This window comes from Larimichthys crocea, chromosome XX, assembly GCF_000972845.2.
Source record: "Larimichthys crocea isolate SSNF chromosome XX, L_crocea_2.0, whole genome shotgun sequence".
NCBI lineage: Eukaryota > Metazoa > Chordata > Actinopteri > Sciaenidae > Larimichthys > Larimichthys crocea.
This window is the reverse complement of record NC_040030.1, coordinates 16457114-16478837: the sequence shown is the minus strand read 5'-3', so window position 1 is coordinate 16478837 and position 21724 is coordinate 16457114. Positions and strand designations below refer to the sequence as shown.

Here is a 21724-nt window from a genome sequence, read left to right as displayed (position 1 = left end):
CTTCCAGAACCCAAAACTGGAGCTTGAAAGCACTTTTGGAGACCCATGAGGAACCACAAGGAATCACGAGGAACCCTGCGTTTGGAGAGTGCAGTGTTCCTGTGGGATAATAAGGTACTATGAGCTCTTTAAGATACGATGGCGTCTTACCATGAAGAGCTTTGCTTTGGCTTTGTTTGTGTAAAACAAGTTCTTAAACCGTTCAAGTGTTTCAGATCTTGGATAAAGCGTCGATCTCAAGGTCTCAAGGTTGAGACCAGTGAAATAACTACAGTTAAAAAAAAGATTTAATCATCAGAAACTTTATTAATTACATTTTATTTTGTCACATTTAAAACAAGCCGATATGTAGAAATGATGGTTCAAACCTTGAACATGTACGGCCTCCGTGCTCGTAAATGTACTCATTCAGTTCTTTATAAAAGAAGTCTTGTTCCATACACGCACTTTACTGAAGGTTTTATTGAAACGTACACAAACGAACCCTCCAGAATATGGAATATGTAGAAGGATGGAAGTGAGCGGCAGTCACAAAGCTCAAGGTTGCAGTAAAGTGTTTTTCTTTTTTTGAATAAATCCCATCAGGCGAAAGCTTGATTAATTTATGTGCTCGAGTCGAACTTTAATTACTCATACTTTTTCAATTTCAGCTCCATTCAGCTGCAGCATTACCTAAGCGTCAGGGCCAAAGTTCAGTTTTGACTTTAATCAGTTTTTATACTTGGATTTTCTAAAATGTTTGCTCTCTTCTTCTTTCCTCAAACACATAGAAAGAGAGTGAGACCACAACGCGTTCTTGTTGAAGAAAATCCGAACACAGCGAAGGTTTGGTATCGGCTTGACCCCGCGGGATATATCACATGTTGTTCCTCTAACGTCCACTTGAGGCTGGCTCCAGAAGTGAGTCAGTCTCCATAAGTCCCCATGTCCAAATGTCCAACTTCACAGCAGAAATAAACATGTTTACAGCCTGGTACAAAAAACAGTTTTGGTCTCTGTAGCTAATTTCCCCGTTCATGACAACTGTACTGAGGGTGAATTTATATACAACTCACCTGTTCACATTATATTAAGGCTTAAAGTTATGCAGGATTAAGAGCGTGGACGCTTTGATTGACAGGTGGGTGTGGTTACAGGTGACTTATTTGAGCAACCACTGCCGGTGATGATCCACCTCAGCCACCGCAATAAGGAAAATATATGAGGTCTAATAAATGTGTTTCATTCATCATAAAACTACGTCGTTTGTTGAATATCATGAAACCATAGCTAGGGTTGCAAAATTCCAGGAATTTTCAAAGTTGGAAACTTTCCATGGGAATAAACGGGAATTTACAAAACTCAAAGTCGGCCTTTTAACAGGGAACTTAAATATAGTTGTGGGAAAATATATTTTATCATCATCTTGACTAAAACAATCAGATTTCCTGCAGGTACTCTTGAATATCTGTTCTTCCTCAAACACATGCTCATAGCACACTGCTTACTGCAGGGCTGCTGAGGCCACGCCCCCTACCTGCACAGGTGATCTCTGTACCTGGACCACACTTTAGAGCCCAGAGCACACAGAGACTGTTGAAGATAAAATGTTTATATTTATGTTAAGATATGATACAGTTTGTTTAAATTCCCATGGAGTTTGATTTGGAATATTTCCAAAATTCCCCAATGGAAAGTTTCCAGAAATTTTCCTGAAGTTTACAAAAAATTGGGAAATTAGCTACAGAGACCAAAACTGTTTTTTGTACCAGGCTGTAAACATGTTTATTTCTGCTGTGAAGTTTTGGACATTTGGACATGGGGACTTATGGAGACTGACTCACTTCTGGAGCCAGCCTCAAGTGGACGTTAGAGGAACTGCAGGTTGTTTTAATGGAGGTTGAGGAGCCTCAAACTCGGCTCAGACTCGTGGAGTTGCTCCCACACTCGTATTGTTTGGATTGTTCCCCACATTTTGAAATCCACACTCCGTCTTTACTTTCCGTCTCTGTCATTTCAGGCACAGAGGAGACCAAAATATTAAATTATACACAGATTAAAAGGGATGCACAGATTAGAAGGTTCCAGCTGAAGCCCGAAGTAGAACATTCGTCTCTCCACAAAATTATTTTTAGCACCTCAAAGAGTTTTTGAGGGAGTGACGGCCGACTTTGATCTGATCTTTTCTTTTTATTTAATCTCAAACCTCGCACGCACAATCTCAGCAGACTAATGTCGGCTTGATAAATAATAAATTGCATGTTTGCCCCCCTCAGATTGAAGCTTTGGCCCCTCCGACGAGGACGATACAGGATGCCGGGCGGTGCCGAGAGAGCGTTAAATAAAACATCAGGAAACCAGGTGAGGTCAGACTCGAGGTCAAGCTGTTGACCTTAAAGGTCGCCAGAGAAGAACGTTTTTGTTATTTTGTACTCGCCTGCACGGTGCACATGTGGATCAGCTGTGCGTGAGTATTTCACAGCCACGCTGCCGTGTGGAATGCTAACTCCACCGGCTGGTTGATTGGCCCGGGCGGTGTCGAGTTGCAGTAGGTGTTCCAGTCTGTGACCCTGGCATATCTGTGTTTGTTTTATGTCACAGCCCCTCCCTCCGGGGAGCTGACAGTCCAGCAGGGCCCGAGGGGCTGAAACCTGAGATCGGCGGAGCTTAGTAGTAAACAACAACTCCTTTATGAGGCAGCTGCCTGCTGCATTCACAGATCTGAGAGACACACACAAAGATTTTCAGGTTAGGGCAGCGGCTGCTAAAAGCCCGGGGTTCCCCTCTCCACCCCCCCGAGCCCCGGGGGTCCTTCAGGGCGGTCCACGGCCCTTCACTTAAAGTTAACAGTCTGGATTTAGCTTGAGACGAGCAGCTAAACTTCAGATTTACGAACACCTGGAGACGCACATGATGCTGAAATGTAAATTATGCTGAGACAAAGCTACTGCAACATAAATCGCGTTAGCGAAGACTGGCTAACGTAACTGTAAAATATAAAGCTACTGCAACATAAATCGCGTTAGCAAAGACTGGCTAACGTAACTGTAAAACATTAAGCTACTACAACATAAGTCGCGTTAGCAGAGACTGGCTAACGTAACTGTAAAACATAAAGTTACAACATAAACTGCGTTAGCGGAGATTGGCTAACGTAACTAAAACAAAGTTACTGCAACATAAGTCGCGTTAGCAAAGACTGGCTAACGTAACTGGGGGACTGCAAAGTGAAAAGCTGCGAACATTTTTTGACAAATCTATGAAAAGGCGTCGCTACAACTAAATATTAAACTCATGTTTTGGATGGAGGCTGAGGACGTAAACAGGATGTTAGCCAGTGAAGCTATTTCAAAATTAAGGTTTCAGTTTTAGAATAAAAACAAACAGAATGTTATTGCTAAATAATCTTAAGTTTGCTAATTTAATTAATATTAAATTAATATTAAAGTGTCAGCTACATGTTTTCAGACAGAGCAACGAAAAAATTGCGTTAGCTAGATTGAGACACAAAGTTAATGAAAAACGTAAATCTCGTTAGCTAATCGTTTTATTATAAAAAAACATGAAATTTTAAAGTTTACTAACATTATCCAGGATAATCTTTCATTAATATAAATATTAAAGCTTCAGTTAAAGTTTTCAGAGAGATGATGATACTGAAGATTTAACAAAGATTAGCTAACGTGCAGTTCCTCTAACGTCCACTTGAGGCTGGCTCCAGAAGTGAGTCAGTCTCCATAAGTCCCCATGTTAAAAACTTCACAGCAGAAATAAACATGTTTACAGCCTGGTACAAAAAACAGTTTTGGTCTCTGTAGCTAATTTTTTTTACCCAATTTCTGGAAATTTTCCATTGGACGTTAAGATGAGGAATTTTGGAAATATACCAAACCGGAAATTTATGCGAATTAAGATAAATCTCGTTAGCTGATCGACAGATGTTTTTAGTTTTAGAATAAAAATCTTAAATTAATGTTTCATGAATCTGAATATTGAGTTAAAGTTTTTTTTTTAAACTTTGTTTCTTGTGAAGTTGAAGTGAAACGTTGTCTGAGTGTTTGTTGGAGGTTTGTTGGAGGTTTGCTGTCAGCTGCTCCTCCATGCAGAGCCGTCTGTTTCCTCCACCTCCTCCTCCTCTGAATGGAGTTTGGCCGCTCCACTCTTTTCTTTTGTTGTTGAACGCAGCCCATACAGTCCGGCCCCTTCCCCCTCCGCTCTCCCTCCCTCTCTCCCTCCCTCCCTCCCTCTCTCCACCCATCCTCCCATCTCTCACTCACTCTTATTTCATCCATCCAGGGTGACGCCAGTCCCTCTCACCCCGCCCCGTTCAACTCAGTCCACCGCGTTCATTTCATTCCTGCTCCCATTCCGCGCATATTTCGCATCCTTGGAGAGACGCTGCGCATTTTACGCACTCAGCGCGCCCGATCCTTCATTAGAACCGAACCCGAGCGGAGGCTGCGGAGTTGGGGGAGCGCTTCCCGGTGCTGTGGCGACTCGGATCCGTGGAAAAGTGTTGGGAATTAATCCATAAAAGAGGCGTATGAATCGAGGTAAGTTCCCAAGGAGGAGTCCCCCCCTTTCATTTCACCACCAGCAGCAGCAGCAGCAGCACCACCTCTCCGTGCGCTTTCTCCGGTGAAGTCTCCGGAGGTGAATTTACAACAATTTTCACCGACATCGCGCTTCAGATCGCCGTTAAACAAGTCCAACAAGCTGTGTGTGTGTGTGTGTGTGTGTGTGTGTGTGTGTGTGTGTGATGTCGCTGCTTTCACTTCAGTTCGGATCCCGCACAAACACAAACACACACGGATCATCTTGTGATCATCAGGTTCTCCATCAGGACTTCTTGATCAGGGTTCGCTGTGATGGAAACATTTGTTACGCTGCGTCGCCGGCAGGCAGCTTAACAAAGCTGGGAGTGAATGGAGGAGGAGGAGGAGGAGGAGGAGGAGGAGGAGGGGGACTTGTTGCATCGGCGGGTTTTTCTCTCTTTTTTTTTTCCTCCCAACAGGCCCCAGTCACAGGAACAGGCCACAGGCTGATAACACGCTGTGTTTACCCAGACTGCCTCCTCAAAACTACAAACATCAACTCACATTTGTAGTTTTTATTATTTGTAACAGCTGATATGTGTGTGTGTGTGTGTCCTCTTTTAAATAATATTCATGTTGATTGTTGGAGGAAAACAGACAAACAGAGACGATGAGGAGGAGGATGATGATTTAAATCAGGATCAGCTGTTGTTGTTATTCTTATTAAGACATCATAAATCATAAAATCAGCTCAGAGTCATCTGGAAAATATTCAGACTTTAAAGACAAAAGCAGGAAAACAATCTGAATATTCTTTTATTTATATTTCTGCTTTTATTCGTGTTCGGTCTTCAGTTCGTCCGTCGCTGGAAACTCTGCGGCGTCATTTAAAAACTTTGGTCTGAGCGACGACCAGTGCGTCTTTAAAATGTCAGAGAATCCAAATTCAAATCCAAAATCTAGATTTTGAAATCAGTGTGTGAGACAGAGGCGACGTGAAACCGTCTTTAAAATCAAAAATCTGATTCTTTTAGACATGAAGTGTTTATATTTCTGATGTTTTAAAGGTGTGTGTTCATATTGAACAGCAACATTTTCATTTCTGTCAGTTTGTCAGAAAGGGAGGACGTTAAACTGTCTTTAAGATTTCTACATCAAATCTGGATTTCTCTGATTTTATGTGTGTAGATTTATTTAGTGTTTGGACGCTTAAAACTCAGAACATATCTCAAAATATGCATTTAAATATACAAATATTTCTGATTTTATGTGCATTTATTTAGTTTATGGACTCGGATGAGTGTGTGAAATACTCCTAAATTAATATTTAATAAAAACTAAAGAACATTTTGGCTTGAAAACGACGAATCGATGAAGTGAAGTCTGATTTCTTCCTGTGACGGACGGAGAGGACGATGAACTGTCAAATCAATATCCTGATAAAATCTGAATATTTCTGATTCTGTGTGCGTCTTTATGGTTTGTAGACTCGGACGTTAAAAACAGAAAGGATCCAGATTTCTGTTGAAATCTTTATTTTTCTGTGTGTGTGTGTGTGTGTGTGTGTGTGTTTAGTCGGTGGAAGGTGAAATCCTGATAAATGAGTCTCAATGAGTCGCCACAAAAAGACTTTTATTTTGAAAAATCTTTGTGTTTGACCTTGATTTTGGAGCAAATTACACTTTTATTATTTATTCTGTTATTACAAAGTGTGCGTGTGTGTGTGTGTGTGCGTGTGTGTGTGTGTGTGTGTGTGTCATTGTCTGTGGAGTGTACAAAGCTTTGTCAAACAGCCTCCCGCCGTCCCTCCACTTTCCCCCCTCGTGCCTCACCCTCTCCAGTCCGTTGACATCTGTTTTGAGTGCTGCGTGCACCTGTAGAGACCGAGGAAGTGTGTGTGTGTGTGTGTGTGTGTGTGTGTGTGTGTGTTTGCCTGCCTCTTGCTGTCCAGGCCAGGCAGGCCTATTGTTGCAGGCAGCAACAGGCGTCGGTGGCTGAGGACGCACCATATGGCCTCTGTGTGCTTTAGTCACAACCACTGTGTGTGTGCGTGTGTGTGTGTGTGTGTGTGTGTGTGTGTGTGTGTGTGTGTGTGTGTGTGTGTGTGTGTGTGTTCATGTACTTCACCAATGCTGCAACAATATGGTGGAGTTGGTGAGCGGCTGCCGTCCTCCTCGTTTCATCTGTCGTCTCGTTTCTAAGACAAAATCCGGCGCGCTGATTTGACCTCCGTGCCGTGAAACGACATTTTTTTTAAAAATATATTAAATAATAAAATAATTTGCATATTTAAATGAGGCTTCTGGTGCCGATTGTCAGTTTGGATGAATCAACAGGTGATGGAGTGAATCCTGGAAATCGCAGGAAGCTTCCTGCTGCGTTATCGAGGTGTAAACTTTTTTAGTTTCCAGTTTGTTTCTGGATGAATCCAAATCTTTCTTTCTTTATTTTTCTAAAGCAGATTAAAAATCCTCGGGGGCGTGAATGAAAGCCCGAGCTCGCATGTAATGAAATTTAAGGGGAGCCGGTTTCTTAGAGCAACAATGCTGAGTGGGTGGAGGGTTTTTCTGTGGGGTGAGGTGGAGGGGCAGGCTTTGTTTAGGGCATGGGGGGAACAATAGGCGTCCTCCTGGGTGGGGTGTTGTGGTGGGGTGGGGGGAGCTGGTTGCCTGTGCTGGCTTGTCTCGGCTCCCGATCTCTCGTCTCCTTGTCTTCACCCGTCTGTCAGCCTCTGAATAATAATAAAAACATCCACAGACTCCTGACACGCTGCTACCAGCGCGTTCTGAAGATGGTGGAAGATATCTGAAAGATTGTGACGCTTCAGTCGTCGGTAGTGTTGTAGAGGAGGTCCTCTCTGCAGAGCTGGAGGTCTTCAGGAGGTCTGTGAAGGTAGAGAGGGACGCCCCTGATCTGTAGGAGCTGGTAGGACGTTCCACCAACGGGGAACAACAGACGAGAAAAGTTTATAGTGTCCTGAGCGTACGGGTGGCAGAGCCAGGAGGAGGTAACATCTGTCTGTATGAGGATGATCAAGAACCAGAGACTGCTTTGTAGTCAGTGTTAGAGAAGACGAGGCGCCACGTTCTGGATCATCTGAAAGGTTTCAAACACTGCAACCCCCATTTTTTTAGATGACCTGTACGTGAGATCAGACCTGAACACGGGTCGCTGTGCTGAATCAAAACATGCGTCCCCTTCTCAATCGAACAGACCTGCAGCATCGTTTTCGGCTCTTTGTTTCACAGCCATGATGCTTGGTAGCAGCTCGTGAGGCAGATTGAACTTCCTGTCCTGACGCAGGAACATCCTGTGCCGGGTCTTTTGGATCATCGTGTCCGTGTCGGTCGCCCTCTTTCATCCTCACAGCTTTCGTCACCGTAATTATGATCTAATTTAAACTAAGAACCAGGTTTGTCTGCTTCACCGTCGCCGTGGTCTCTCAGGTCGAGCAGATGAATGGACGAGGGTGACTAACCCTTCATGGGAAGTCTGAGTCAGCCTCGTGTTTCCTGACCTCGGCAGGAAGCGAGCTGGAAGTCTAGATTTCACCCACTTGTTGCCGACTTTCCCGGTCGGAGGAGCTGACATGAGAAACAGAGCAGAGCAGGAAAACAGCTCGCCGATGACGACCTCGGATTTGGTGTTTGGCGAGGCCGACAGTGATTACTCACTGCTTCAGTTTTCCTGAACGTTCCTAAACGTTTCGTGGTAATTACACCGACACTCGTTTGTCTTTTTATGCTTTTAGCGCGACATCGTGAGATCTGAATCATTCCTAAGTGATAAAACACACAAGAACTTTACCGTAATACATACGGTATAACCTACGTGTGTACCTGCATACAGTAAAACAGTCAAAACCTTTATGTAAACTCAATTTAAAGGGGATTTATACAGAATAAAGTATTTTATATTAGAAGCTGTTCATTACAGTAAAACACTGTAATATTTAATGTTTTATGGTCTTTTACTGTTATTGTTTGACAATTTTCACTGTAAAATGACTAAAACTCAAACCTTAAAGTACTAACCTCCTTTTACCAGAATATTGAATAAAGTTACACCGTATTTATTACAGTAAAACATTTACATTACAGTTTTTTACCGTTAAAAACTAAGTTTAAAAAAAAAAATGCTTATACGTAAAATCTACAGAAATTTTTTTACGGTACAGTCGTCCCTCGCTATAACGCGGTTCACCTTTCGCGGCCTCGCTGTTTCATGGATTTTTTTTTTTTTTGTGTAATTTTGCATGTTTTTTTACAGCGTACAGTATGAACGCGCATTGTGTTCTGCGTCCTGATTAACTAAGGGAGTACTGTACAAAATGCGTGTAAAAAGCTGTATTAAAGTGTGTGATTAGGGGTTTTACGGCCTTAAAACATGTATAATAATTGTAAAACTTACTTCGCGGATTTCGTTTATTGCGGCTTATTTTTAGAACGTATCCCCCGCGATAAACGAGGGACCACTGTACACAGTTGATTTCACGTTTAAGCTTGACGTTTTATTTCATATTTTAAATTTCTGTAGATTTTACGGTGAAAAACTGTCAAACAATGACAGTAAAAGACAGTAAAATATAACATTAAATATTACAGTGTTTTACTGTGTAATTAACAGTCTCTAATATAAAATGCAACTTTATTCTGTATAAATTCCCTTAAAAAATTCTGTATAAATAAAAGAAAACAGTCATACTTCATGACATTTATATATATTTTACAGCCTTTTACTGTCATTGTAACATGGGGACTTCTGGAGCCAGCCTCAAGTGGACGTTTGAGGAACTGCAGTTTTTTAGTGCTTCACTTCCCAGCTGCTTGTTGTTTAGCATATGCTAAGATAATGTTATACAGTGCGATTGGTTGAGTCGACCTTGAACGACACAGTTCAGATCCGCTGTGTGAACAAATCAGAGAGAGAATTTGATTTTCAGTGTCAGACTGAAGATCACGGCGGCTGCACAGACATGTGTGACATGTTTTGTAGTTTTCCTTCGAATTTTCTGTCGTCTTGCCTCAGATTTTTGTATCTTTATGACTTATTATTGACAAGAAATCAGTGAGCGACTGCGAGCTTCCATGCGGCTTTTGTTCTTGTTTTGTCGCCACACACACTCTTTGTAACTTTTCCGAAGGTTCAGCCAAATACAGCAAACAAAGGAGCTCTTCTTCCTGCCGTCAGGAGGTCACCGGCATGTTTTCTGCTGCACGTGTGCAACATATCCTCCAGATTCTCGTGCTGAAACACGATTTGAAGGCTGTAAACACGTTTATTTCTGCTGTGAAGCTGGACATTTGAACATGGGGAGAGAGGGGCTGATTCTGGATGTGTTGGACTTGATTTAAGGCCTTGAATCTGTGCTTATTTTCAAGACTTTTCAAGAGTTAACCACCTGTAAAGCTCATGTAGAGTTGTCGGTGTGTCGGGGTGAATAAAACCAGCGCTGTCCTTAAAATAACTCACTACAGCAGCACGGGACGCTCAGCCGCCGCCATCGGCATCGCCATCGCCGCCATTACGCTCTGCCTCCTAACCTGTGTCGGTCTAAATAAAGCAGTACCCGAGTTTTAATGGACCACAGATGGAAAACACAGTTCAGGGGCTAATTCATTTTGTGTGTGTGTGTGTGTGTGTGTGTGTGCGTGTGTGTGTGTGTGTGTGACGAGTCCAGAGCATCTGTTAGCCGTAGAGGATGTAATTGTGGCGGAGGCATGGATAGATGGAGTTCACTGTACTCTTTTCACATTCATGCAGCCATACAGTGTTCCTGAGCAAGGTGTGGGATGAGACTGCACACACACACACACACACACACCTATACACACACACACATAAACACACATGTGGTTCCTTGGCACAATGCTCCCGAGCTCACACTTATTAAATGGTGTTGGTATTGCTGCAACCTCCCCAGGCCTCTCTCTCCACTGGTGGAGGATATTGTCGACTGTTCGTGTGTCGATATGTGTGTGTGCATGTGTGACATCCACACACACACACACACACCCAGGAAGAGGTCCGGATAATGGCTCGGTCTGACTCAGCAAAAAAAAAAAAAAAAAAGATCTGGTAGAAGAATAACAGAGAGGGCCGGAGAGAGCTGCTAGCTGAACCTTTTACCGTCACATTTCCAGGAGGAAATAAGCACTTCACTGTATCAGTGTGCAATCTGTGACCAATTACTGTGTGTGTGCATAAATGGTAATGCTTCTGTGAGAAGAGATGGTGAAATAATGAGGGCTGCATGCTGTGAATCACAGCCTCTTCACCGCTCATAAAGCAAGTCTCTCCGTCTCTTTCACTTTCTGTCTTTCTCAAGTGTGTATTAGCGCAGACGACGGATAAAAGAAGCTTTTTTTTTTTTTCACTCCATTCGGAGGCTTAATGAATATCTGTCTTTGTTTCTTAAACATGAAATTGGGTCAGAACAAATCAAACCAGCTCGATACGTCCTTAAAGGTGATTTTTTTCTTCTCTTTTTGAGGCATTGTGGGATGAGATGAACTTGTCAGTAATGGATTAATTGAAACCGCGTGAATGCAGAAAGATCTGAGTCAGACAGAAATCACTACGAATGGAGCGAAGAGCTGATTAAAGTCTGAGTTAGAGATGGAGGCGAAAGATCATCTGAGATAATCTGCGAGACTAAAAACCAAAGAGCAACAAAAAAAACAACAACAACCCCCCGGCGTGAAAATGTTGTTTCCCGGTGGTCTCAGCTTCCGCTGGCAAAGTTTTGTCCATAGAAGCTGCTCCTGTTCTGGCACGACACTGCCGCTATTCCCCTGTAAACCTCCTCTTCTTCTTTTCTAGACTAATTGCTAGCCAGCTTAAACATATCAAAATCATGTTTTGGGTGGATAACGTCAGCTTATTCGTTGCCCAGCTCCTGTTCTGGCACGACGCCAGCTCTGCTCCGCATCCAGGTTCTATAAACCTCTTCTTCTTCTTTTACCCGGTGGTCCAAACTTCCTGTGGTACAAACTGATCGTGTTGATTGTTTCTTATCGACACCATCTCGTGTCGCGCCTCGTCGTCTTTTTCTTTTGTCCTCGTTGACCGTCCGTTACCAAACGACGTCTTTCTTGTGAGTGTATCATAAGTCGACTACGCTACACACGGAGGCGTGAATGCATCGCCACATTCTGGAGGTGGTCGAGGACATTGTGTCCTCACGTGACCCTCGTCTGTATGTGCCTTCACCCTTCATTGACTTATTGACTCTTTAACTCATGTGAAACTCGACGAATCTCACAAACACAGTCGGACACAGTCGACTCCACCGAGGTCAAACAACAAACACGTTGCGTAAAGTTTTGTATGAAGTGCTTTTTCTATTCGAACCACAGAGAAAGAGATCTGATGGTTCGGATGGTTCTGAATGAGGTTGGGTTGGGCAGCTCCTCTGATGGCTCGTATAGTATAATAACCAAACAGTAGGATTTAGTTAGAAAGGCCCGAGCTACTTGTAGAAACGTGGTGATTCAATATGGCCAACTGTGTGCAAGAGCGTCTGTGGATATAAAGCTGACAAAAAGAAATGATTAAACACTAATGCAAACTTCTTCTGCCATATTCTGTAAACAGTCCTCTTTAATTCTGACACCCTGGACCTTTAAGTTAGTTAGTAGTGATTGGATTACCTCACTGAGGAGGTTAATATGTAACCTGTGAGGTTTTATCTCGACTAATACAGATAAACTACAACGTTTCTTTGCTTCGTGAGACTCAAAGTGGTTTAAAGCAACTTTATGTGATTTGTTGCCTCCAATTTTCAGAGTGTAATCCCACTGTGGTAAATATGGACAGCTGTACTCGAGTATTTGTTCTGATTACATTGGTTCTGATGCTCACAGTCCGGGCTAACAAACCGAGCTAACAGCAGCTACCGTTTACTGTGTGTGTGTGTTGGTAGGAAGCTTCTTGTTGATTGTTTTGCTCTTCTAATCGACACCACCTTCTTCTTGTATCGTGCTTTGTCGCAGAGTTTCCATCTGTAAATCATAATGCCGTCCACTGGAATAATTCACACAGAAAAACATTTATCATTATAAAATGTTTCCATAGTGACCAGTGAGGAGTTCAGGGACGGACAGAGACAAATCATGCACTTAAATACAGTTTGAATAACATGAGGCGCACTTGAAAGGTCTTACCTTGCATGAATGACGTGTCCGCCGTGGAAAGATCAATGAATTCACCCCTGAATCTGTTGTAGTCACAGAAAAACATGAGATATCACATCACGTGTTGAATAATTCTGTTTGTCAGGGGCCATTAAACACAGCACAACATTGTAACGTTTGCTTTGTGGATTATGAGAAAATCCTCTTGTATAAAACCTGCAGAGCGGTCCAACAGAAGAACGAGTACACAAACCCTCTGGTTACTCCAACATCACGCGCATGTCATTGCAACCTCGCTGGCTCGCTCTTTGAGCCGTGCATATTGCGCACATACGTGTAGTTGGCACGTGGTCGAGGGCTGTGAGTGCCGTAAGAAAAGAAGTGGAAGAGGAAGAAAGGCGACACAGAGGGGGAAGCATGAGAGTCCAAGGCAGCTGCAGGACCGTGGCTGTACGCCCTGTGTGTGTTCTCCTGAGGGCTGGCACTGACACCATGAAGCCGGCTGTCCTGGCTGGAGTGGTCCAGGCCTGCCTGGTGACACACACACATAGAGGATGGGAAGGCGGGTGGGTGGTGGATGGTGGGTGGAGGATGGAGGGGGTAGCCAGGGTGTAGAGGAGTCGCCCAGTCAGAGTTGATTGTTGTGTGACTAATGTCTCTCTCCAGCGTCCATCTGCTGCCGGGCCCCTCTCATGCTCGCATCCCTCGAGCCTGGCTGTGGTTCTTCTGTTAACCCCGAAACCTCGTCTGTTTAATTAATAATCAGTTCATGTGGAAGCTAGTACAGCTAGTTTAGTTCTCTCGTCTATTCCAGCTCATTGTTCAGATTTTAAGCCTGGTTCAGATGGAGTCCGGTAGTTTTTCCCATTGATTTCAACGGAGGGGATGGAGTCCGGTAGTTTTTCCCATTGATTTCAACGGAGGGGGGACGAAGCTGGATGAGTTTCATAAACACAGTACTAATCTAGTTGTTGATGGACACGGAAAAAGGCCTGAGCTACTTGTAGAAACATGGTGACTGAACATGGCAGACTCCAACATTGTTTAGATTTTTGGTTCAGATGTCTTTTCCCCATTGATTTCAACGGGGCAACAGCGTTTCGGGCTGTGATGGTGCACAAAAAAAAGCAACGTGACGTCACGATGACTCACTCGTTTGTATTTCTTTAACCCAATCACATTCATCCTCGCTCTTCGCTCCATTTTTGGTCTCCACCAACTGTTAAACGCTCTTTTATGTTCACTACCTGGTTTCTGTCTAATTTGAGGTATCTGAGCTGTAATTAAAAAATCTTTGCAGTTACTGTTTGACATTATTTTGGACGCGTCATGTCAGATACGACCTCTTTTACTCTTCAAGCTGAAGTTAGCCATTGATTCCAACGTTGGTTCATTCAGCAGTTCTACCTGCAAGTTAGTTGGCGTAGTAACGATATTTGCAATGATTGACAGTATAAAACATGGAGGTTGTATCCGTGACGTCAGCCACAGGTTCCTCAAGAGTTCTTACGGGTGGCTCGTGTCTCGTCTTTGTCCATTTTTAGACCCGAGCCACCACACCGAGCTTCACAACGGCTCGTCAGAAACCTGTGATTGTCACGGATACAGTGTCTGTGATTAAGAGTTGAATCTGTTAATCTTCTTTTTAAACTTATTCCCAGCCTCAGCATGAAGCTCTGATAAACTCGCTGAAGTCCAAACGCCTTGATCCACTCACTCCACACTTTGAACACAAAAGCATCGCCGCACATTCAAACCATCTTCAGATTTTTCAAGTATTAGATCACCAGCTTTAAGATGTATTATGACCAAAAATGTAGAAAATTTATTCATCACGATCTGAAAAAAAACAAAAGCTTCATTTTAATTCAGAACAACTCGGAAAAAAAACATTTGACCTCTTCAGAGGTCGAAGCTGAAGCGATGACAATCAACCACCTGTATTTAGATTGAATTGCTTTAAGTTAAATTTCCACAGCCACATTTTGTCTCTATTGTATCTCCGACACTCAACGGTGCTATTTTCCATCGACGGCCTTCAAACACCAAACTCGGCCTAAGTAGCTGCTTTTATCCAAACCTGCCGTACACGTGGGTGCTGTGTCGGGTTAGGGTTAATTCATAAAAGAAGGTAAAACTAAACTTTCAATATCACTGAACCATGATGTTCAGCTTCACACGAAGAGAAGACCGACCCTGGATCCTGACAATGATTCACATAAAGTGCAGCGATACAGAGACCGCTCGCTCTGTAAACATATAAAACATGCAAATGTTATTGCAACGGCGTGCCCGCGTGCAGTGTTTACAAATGGTTCGGTTATTAACATGAGAGAGTGGCTGTACTACGTTTAAGCAACTGTTCATCAGCTCAAAGTCCAGAGTCATGACTGACGTTAGTGTTAATTAAGTGGATATTTAAGCATCCAATGGGAAGTGGCAACAAACAAGACATTTGAACATGGGGACTTATGGAGACTGGCTCACTTCTGGAGCCAGCCTCTAGTGGATGTTTGAAGAACTGCAGTTTTTAGCACCCGACTACGGAAGTTGCCGCTTGATCTAGTCAATATTTTACTTTAGGTTTATTACTACATATATCGACCTGATTTCATATCACACACGTGACATTTGATCCTTTTCTTTATGTAAAATATTTATTAGTGCAGCTGACCAAAACATTAGTGCAAAAGGACGATTCAGGATTCATTCACTCGACTGCGGGAGTGGTTTGTACTCGTCAGCCCGTGTTACCTGTGAAGAAAGGTACTTTTATTTATCGCTCATTTTGAGTGTAGAGGAAACAAATCTCGCCACTGGCGCTGAACCGTCCGGCCCCGCTGGATGAATGAATCCTTGTTTGAATGGAAAAAACTGCTGCTGGGGTGGGAAGTTGGAAAGGAAACGGAAATGAGGTTGAATAGAACGAACATGAAGAGAGAAGCAGGCGACAAACTCCAGTAAAAAAAAAGGAAAATTCATTCACGTTCATCACACACAGACGGCCGCCGGATGTTTTTCTCTTGCAGCCTCGCGGCGTTTTCCCTCCAGAGAAGCATCGAGCTCGGCTGACGGGGGTTAAAAATGTGCCCAAAAATGTTGCCTGCTGCTTTACATGCTTCAGTTGCATGTGTGCGCGTGCACACTGTCAAGTGTAATTGTGTTAAAATTAGCCAGACACACACACACACACACACACACACTGACATACACTTCACACTACAGGCTTGTGCAGGCTGTGGCAAGGGACAGAGCATGGGAAGTGTGAACAGTAGAAGACCAGACAAAATGACATGTGTTCGCCCAAGGAGCTGGCACTGTAATTGTGTGTGTGTGTGTGTTTGTGTGTGTGTGTGTGTGCACATATGTTGGTTTGTGAGTGTGGTGTGTACTGCGCCAACCCTGCTGTTTACCGTGGGGGATTTTAGAAGAATTGTAGGCAGCTGGCAAAACCCCTTCAGTTTTTTTATTTCCTAAATCTGCTTGTAGTTGTCTGTCTGTCTGTCTGTGTGTGTGTGTGTGTGTGTGTGTGTGTGTGTGTGTGTGTGTGTCTGTCTGTCTGCGTTCCACTTACGTTCATGTTTGGATTTGATGTTGGGCTAAAACCACAAAACGGTTTAACAAAATAGGCAATTTCGAAACATGAAAAGAAGCAATAATTTCCCCTCCAGCAGCTGCTTCGTACATTGTGTTGTGTGTTGATGTGCAGTTAAGTTAAAGCAGAGCTAGAATTTTTTTTTTTTTCTTGGATTTAATATCTCGACCTGAATCAGAGGCGAGTGGCTCGTTTCCATTATGTCTGCCCTGTTTTTCTGACGCTGAGAGTCGGTCGGTTTTGTGGTGATTGCGTCTCCGTGAATGGCAGAAAAGCGTTCAGTGGGTCAGATTTATTGGATTGAAAATATAAAAATGAGACAGACAAACCAAAATCTGATCTTGGATTTAAAGGATTTTGGATCGCTAGGCGCCACTAAATCCTCCAAACCGGACCTTTAAGGACGTCGGACATTTCGTCGCAAACGTAGTTGGCTTGCACCAATGTTGTTGTTGTTGTTGTTTTTTTTGAGGTGCCAAAAGATTGAGACTGACGTACGAAGCTCCGATAAGGACTTAAATTAAATGTTAACGTATCTGACCTGTGTATTTCTTCATTCTAGTAACCATTAGGGACGTAACGATACACTCAACTCACGACTCGATACGGTTCACGATTTTTTGTTCACGATACGATTTTCTCACGATTTCTTTTTTTAATCAAAATGAGCTACAGACAAATTATGACCAAATAAAATTTTCTTTTTATCTGTAGGAAAAAAATCTTCTTTACAGAAACTCTCAAACAGTTTGTGTTCTTATAAAAAGTGCAACTTACATGGTTACATGACAAATATCTGCTTTCTTTAGAAACACTCTCAAAGTGAACTGGTGTGCAGTTTTCCTCCCGAGGTGGCGTAACGTTACTTTGCTTCTGATATACTGTTGCGTGTTGCTCGTGTTGCCCGTGTTGCTGCTGCATGTTGCTTGTGTTGCCGCTATATGTTGCAGTCTCTTGCAATATTTCCATGCTGTTTTTGGTTTTGTCTGTCTGTTTCTCACGGTTTTATTTGTGTACATAGGGAATCCAAAATGCTCCACACAGGTGATTTCGTGCATCCTCTGTTTCAAAGCTGTTTTTTTTACCGTCGCCACGTCTTCCCTCGTTGTGTGGAAGACATTTAAAGATGACGTAAGAAAAAGATATTCTACTTCTCTCGCATTTGCGAAGAATCGCGACTCATTTTTTCTGTCAACCAGTGCGAATCGCCAGGCATTTGTACAATTTTTAATCGTGTCACGACGCATCGTTACATCCCTAGTAACCACGGTAGGCAAGCTGACTTGGCTAACAATGCAATTCAAAGACACTGAGGTGAATCAAAATGCTAAAAAAATGCTAAAAACAAAAGGTACTATTAACTATGTGTACAAATCTAACCGTCAAATGTGACAGTAAAGTTCCTCAATATTACTTAACAGGAAGTAAACAGGTTGTAAAATGTCACACAAACAATAGGGATGGGAATTGATCAGATTTTTACGATTCCGATTCCATTATCGATTCTGCTTAACGATTCGATTCTTTATTGATTCTCATTTGGGAAAAAAAGGAGGACAAACAGTTTGATCAGCATCAACTTTGTTTAGTTAGAAGTATCACGACCTTAGAAAACCAACAGCGAGGTCAAAAGAGGCATGCAGCATGTTTTACAAAGCAGCACATGGCGCTAACATGGTAGGCAGTGTGTTATTTACCTTCCGTAGTAACCGCAGAGGTGTTCATAGCCTGGCTGCTGCCAAAGCGTGTCAAAAACACGACATTCATTTAAAAATATTGCATGTTGTGTGCACAAATGTTTCTGCATGTTCGTCGTGTTCCCTCCCGACGCTGTTATCTCCACTTTGCAATGTTTGCAAGTTTCCCTGTTGCCGTCTGTTTTGGTAAAATGCAGCCAAGCTTTGGAGCGTTTGACTGCACGTGTGAAACTTGCGTAAGTTACGTGGCGTAATTCGTATCGACTCGAATCGATAAGAGAATCGTTAGATAAACTGCCAAACGATTCCATGGAATTGAAACACACGGAACCGGTTCTCAACAAGAACTCGATTCCCATCCCTAACAAACAATGGGAGCCACCAACTAACACAATACTTTTTCTTTCTTTCTTTTTAGGGTTCCTGTTGTCTGGCGTTGGATTTCGGACCCGCTCACGAGACGTCGACACTCTGCTGAAGCAGCCTTAGCATTCAGTTGTCCACAGCTGGCTTTGCCCACTGGGAGTCGATAATACCAGAAATATCAACATTAGTTTGCCGTTCATCACGTCGCCTACTTTGGCGTCAAACCATTGGCATTAGCGCTGAGCACACATCGGCTAAGTTACCGTTAGCTGCCAGTATGGATCGCGGTAGCTGGAGCGGCAGTGAGAGCGCGGGGGAGGACATGGACAGACTGAGCGACTCGGGAGGAGATAAGACCATGGACGGGGACCCCGAGGGCGTCTGGAGCCCCGACATCGAGCAGAGCTTCCAGGAGGCCCTGGCCATCTACCCGCCCTGTGGGAGGAGGAAGATTATACTGTCAGATGAAGGAAAGATGTACGGTGAGTGGAAAGAAGTTACCAAGATAGCTCTCCAGAGAGCATTGTGTGCTTACCCAGCTCCTGTTCTGGCACGACACCGGCTCCACTCCGCATCAGCATTCCCTGTAAACCTCCTCCTCTTCTTCCTCTTCTTCTTTTCTAGACTAATTGCTTAGCCAGCTAACGTATCAAAATCCTGTCCTGGGTGGATAATGTGAGCTTATTCGTTGTCCAGCTCCTGTTCTGGCACGACACCGGCTCCGCTTTGCATCCGTGTTCTATAAACCTCCTCTTCTTCTTCCTCTTCTTCTTCTTGGTGGTACAAACACTAACACTACCCCCGGCGCTCTGAGCTCACAAAGCAGGCAGCCCGGCTAACAAACCTGAGCTAACGTGAGCTAACAGCAGCTACGCGGCGTTGTGTTGTGCTAGAATGTGACATCTCTCGCACGGTGTTTATGAACACATCCAGCGATGGATGCTAAGCTGAGCTGTCGGGAGTGTGTTCGCGGTGGCGTGTCAGACTGTGACTCTCAGTGGGTAGACGATGGTGATGATGGCGGCGGCGGCGGCGGCGGCGGCGGCGGGTGTTTGTGCGAGGGTCGTCTCGCAGGGCCTTGAGTGTCAGAGACACAGGAAAGAAAGATGATCTGTAAAAGAGAGAAAATGGAGGTGTGCTATAGGTGTGTGATACCGAGAGAGAGCGCATATATATATATATATATATATGTATGTGTGTGTGTGTGTGTGTGAACTAATAGAGTGATGAACAGATGGTCCTCTCGCTGCCACCAGCTGCGCCTCCCTCCCTCTCTCTTTCACTCTCTGTATGCAGAGTGCACTCTGGTGATTTCTTTATGACTCGACTCGAGTTTTTTAGGCTTCAGATTATTTAATTAAATCACAAATATTAGATGTTTGTTCCCCTCCGTGCACACTTTGACTACACACACACACGTGTGCACACCTGAAGATTTCAGCCGGTAAAGCAACACCGTGTGGAAGTCGGTCCCAGATTCACTCTTGTCCTCTAGACCAGTGGTCCCCAACCTTTTCCTAACTGCGGACCGGTCAACGCTTGATAATTTGAGTCAATTAAAAATTATCAACCCAAAAAAAATTAACAACTACCTCGCACAATTAATTATCTTTTGTAATTTACATTTATACTTAATATTTTCTTCTTCTCCTACCAACTGTGGATGAAGTAGTAAGTCCCTCTTTATTATAGTCCCAGTCTAAGTCAAGCGGTCTTTTATTTTGAAACGTTTTTTTATTTCGAAATGACCGTATTAAATAAAACAGAAATAACTAATTAATTCTTGTGCAGCCCGGTACTGATTGATCCATGGACCGGTACCGGTCCGCGGCCCGGGGGTTGGGGACCACTGCTCTAGACTCTCTCCTTTTCCCTTCTTAGCTTCCTCCGTCAACGTCCTCTTCGCTCTCTTCTCCTCTGCCATTGATACTAACTTATGTAATGTTCAGCTCCTGTTCTTGCACGACACTGGCTCCTCTTCTTCTTCTTCTACCCGGTGGTCCAAAATGCCCCCCGGTGCTCTGAGCTCACAGCCTGGCTAACAAACTAACTAACAGCAGCTACAGTTGGCAGCGGTTTACTTCACTGTCCATCAGGAAACTCTGTAAATCACCATGTTAGTTTAAGGTTACACAATGTTGCCTGGACCTTTTAAGCTCTTTGTACTGTTGCTGCTGCTGATACTGAAGCTCCTCTCTCCGTGTTATCGATCGATCACCAATCAATCACTCTGTTCTCTGCCTCTCTCTCTTTGTCCACCTTGTTGACTTTGCGTCCAGGTTGTTGACACGTTTGTCACGGCGACCTGATCGAGTTGAGACGCCGTCTGTTTCTCAGAGGCAGAGCAGGAAAGACTCAGTGGAACATCTGTGCCAGGCAGAATTATGAAACAGCATCAGGTCGTTTTTTTGGACACAATCATATTTTTTATTCATGCAAGAAGAAAACCAGAATCATGTTTTCTTCTTTTGCACACAACCTCGATTTTCTTTTTTGCCATTCAAACCCCCTCTGCGTCATTATTAGTTTCCTTGAGCATTACATTAAAGGTAAAATGAGCGACGGGTGAGTATTTCCTACGAGAAAGGGGAAAAAAAGGGGGCGTAATATCTGATAGGTAGGGTCTAAAAATACCCCCCGCAGGCTGCAGGGAAATGGCCTGAAATAGAAAAGAAGAGGGAAAATGTAGTCGCAAAAGTGCTGGGACGAACTTAGTGGGAGAGAAGCGTAGGAAAATCATAAATGGACGCGTATAAAAGGGAGAGGGAATGAAAAAAAGGTGAATAATAGTGCTATTATCCTTGGGAAAGGTACAGCAGAGGTACAGTGTAATGGCCCGTGGCTTTGTCCCCCTACAGAAACGTCGTATGTGTCCACTGGACGGATATTAAAGTCGTTTAACTGGTATCGAACTCTCCGTGTGTCTCTTAAGCTGCGGATCAGGGACAAAACACGAAGTGGAGTTAAAATATTTTATCTAATGTGGCCGCATGAGTGTTATAATAATGTATATTACCACTGTTGCTACTTATAATCAGTCACTCTCTTCTTAGCTTCCTCTGGTGACGTCCTCTTCACTTTCTTCTCCTCTGCCATTCTGCCGAGCCTTTGCTAACAGCTAATACGAGCCGACTTTAGCTCATAAACAGTCTGTCAACATCAACAAACGGCCGACACCTGCTACAGCGAAGAGTCCAAAACTCAAAGCTAACGTTGTTACGAAACACGTGAAACATATCGCGGCTTTAGCGACAGGCTAACGTTAGCCCGCTAGCTCACGTTAGCCCGCTAGCTAACGTATCAAAATCTTGGGTAGCTAACGTCAGCTAATTCATGGCTGGCTCGCTTTATAGCGTATCACATGAGCAGCTATAACGTGATTCATGATACTAACTTGCGTATTGTCCGGCTCCTGTT

General features: G+C 43.6%; 2 protein-coding genes across 5 annotated transcripts in view; one reads left to right on the top strand and one right to left on the bottom strand.

The window, feature by feature from the left end:
* The window catches only part of herc56.1 (HECT and RLD domain containing E3 ubiquitin protein ligase 56.1), an 820440-nt gene that overhangs the window by 121399 nt on the left and 677317 nt on the right, over window positions 1–21724 (bottom strand). The gene's annotated exons all lie outside the window — the stretch shown is intronic.
* The window catches only part of tead1a (TEA domain family member 1a), a 43482-nt gene continuing 23645 nt past the window's right edge, over window positions 1888–21724 (top strand). Inside the window, exons 1-2 of one of the 4 annotated variants that reach the window (XM_027272357.1) lie at window positions 1888–2340; window positions 18360–18789. In XM_027272357.1, coding sequence (XP_027128158.1) covers window positions 18585–18789 — 205 coding nt within the window. In that variant the 5' untranslated portion in view covers window positions 1888–2340; window positions 18360–18584. Of the gene's footprint in view, window positions 2341–4236; window positions 4533–4612; window positions 4633–8010; window positions 8226–18359; window positions 18790–21724 lie in introns of those variants that run through there. The other 3 variants (XM_027272356.1, XM_027272359.1, XM_027272358.1) reach the window with 3 other exon arrangements.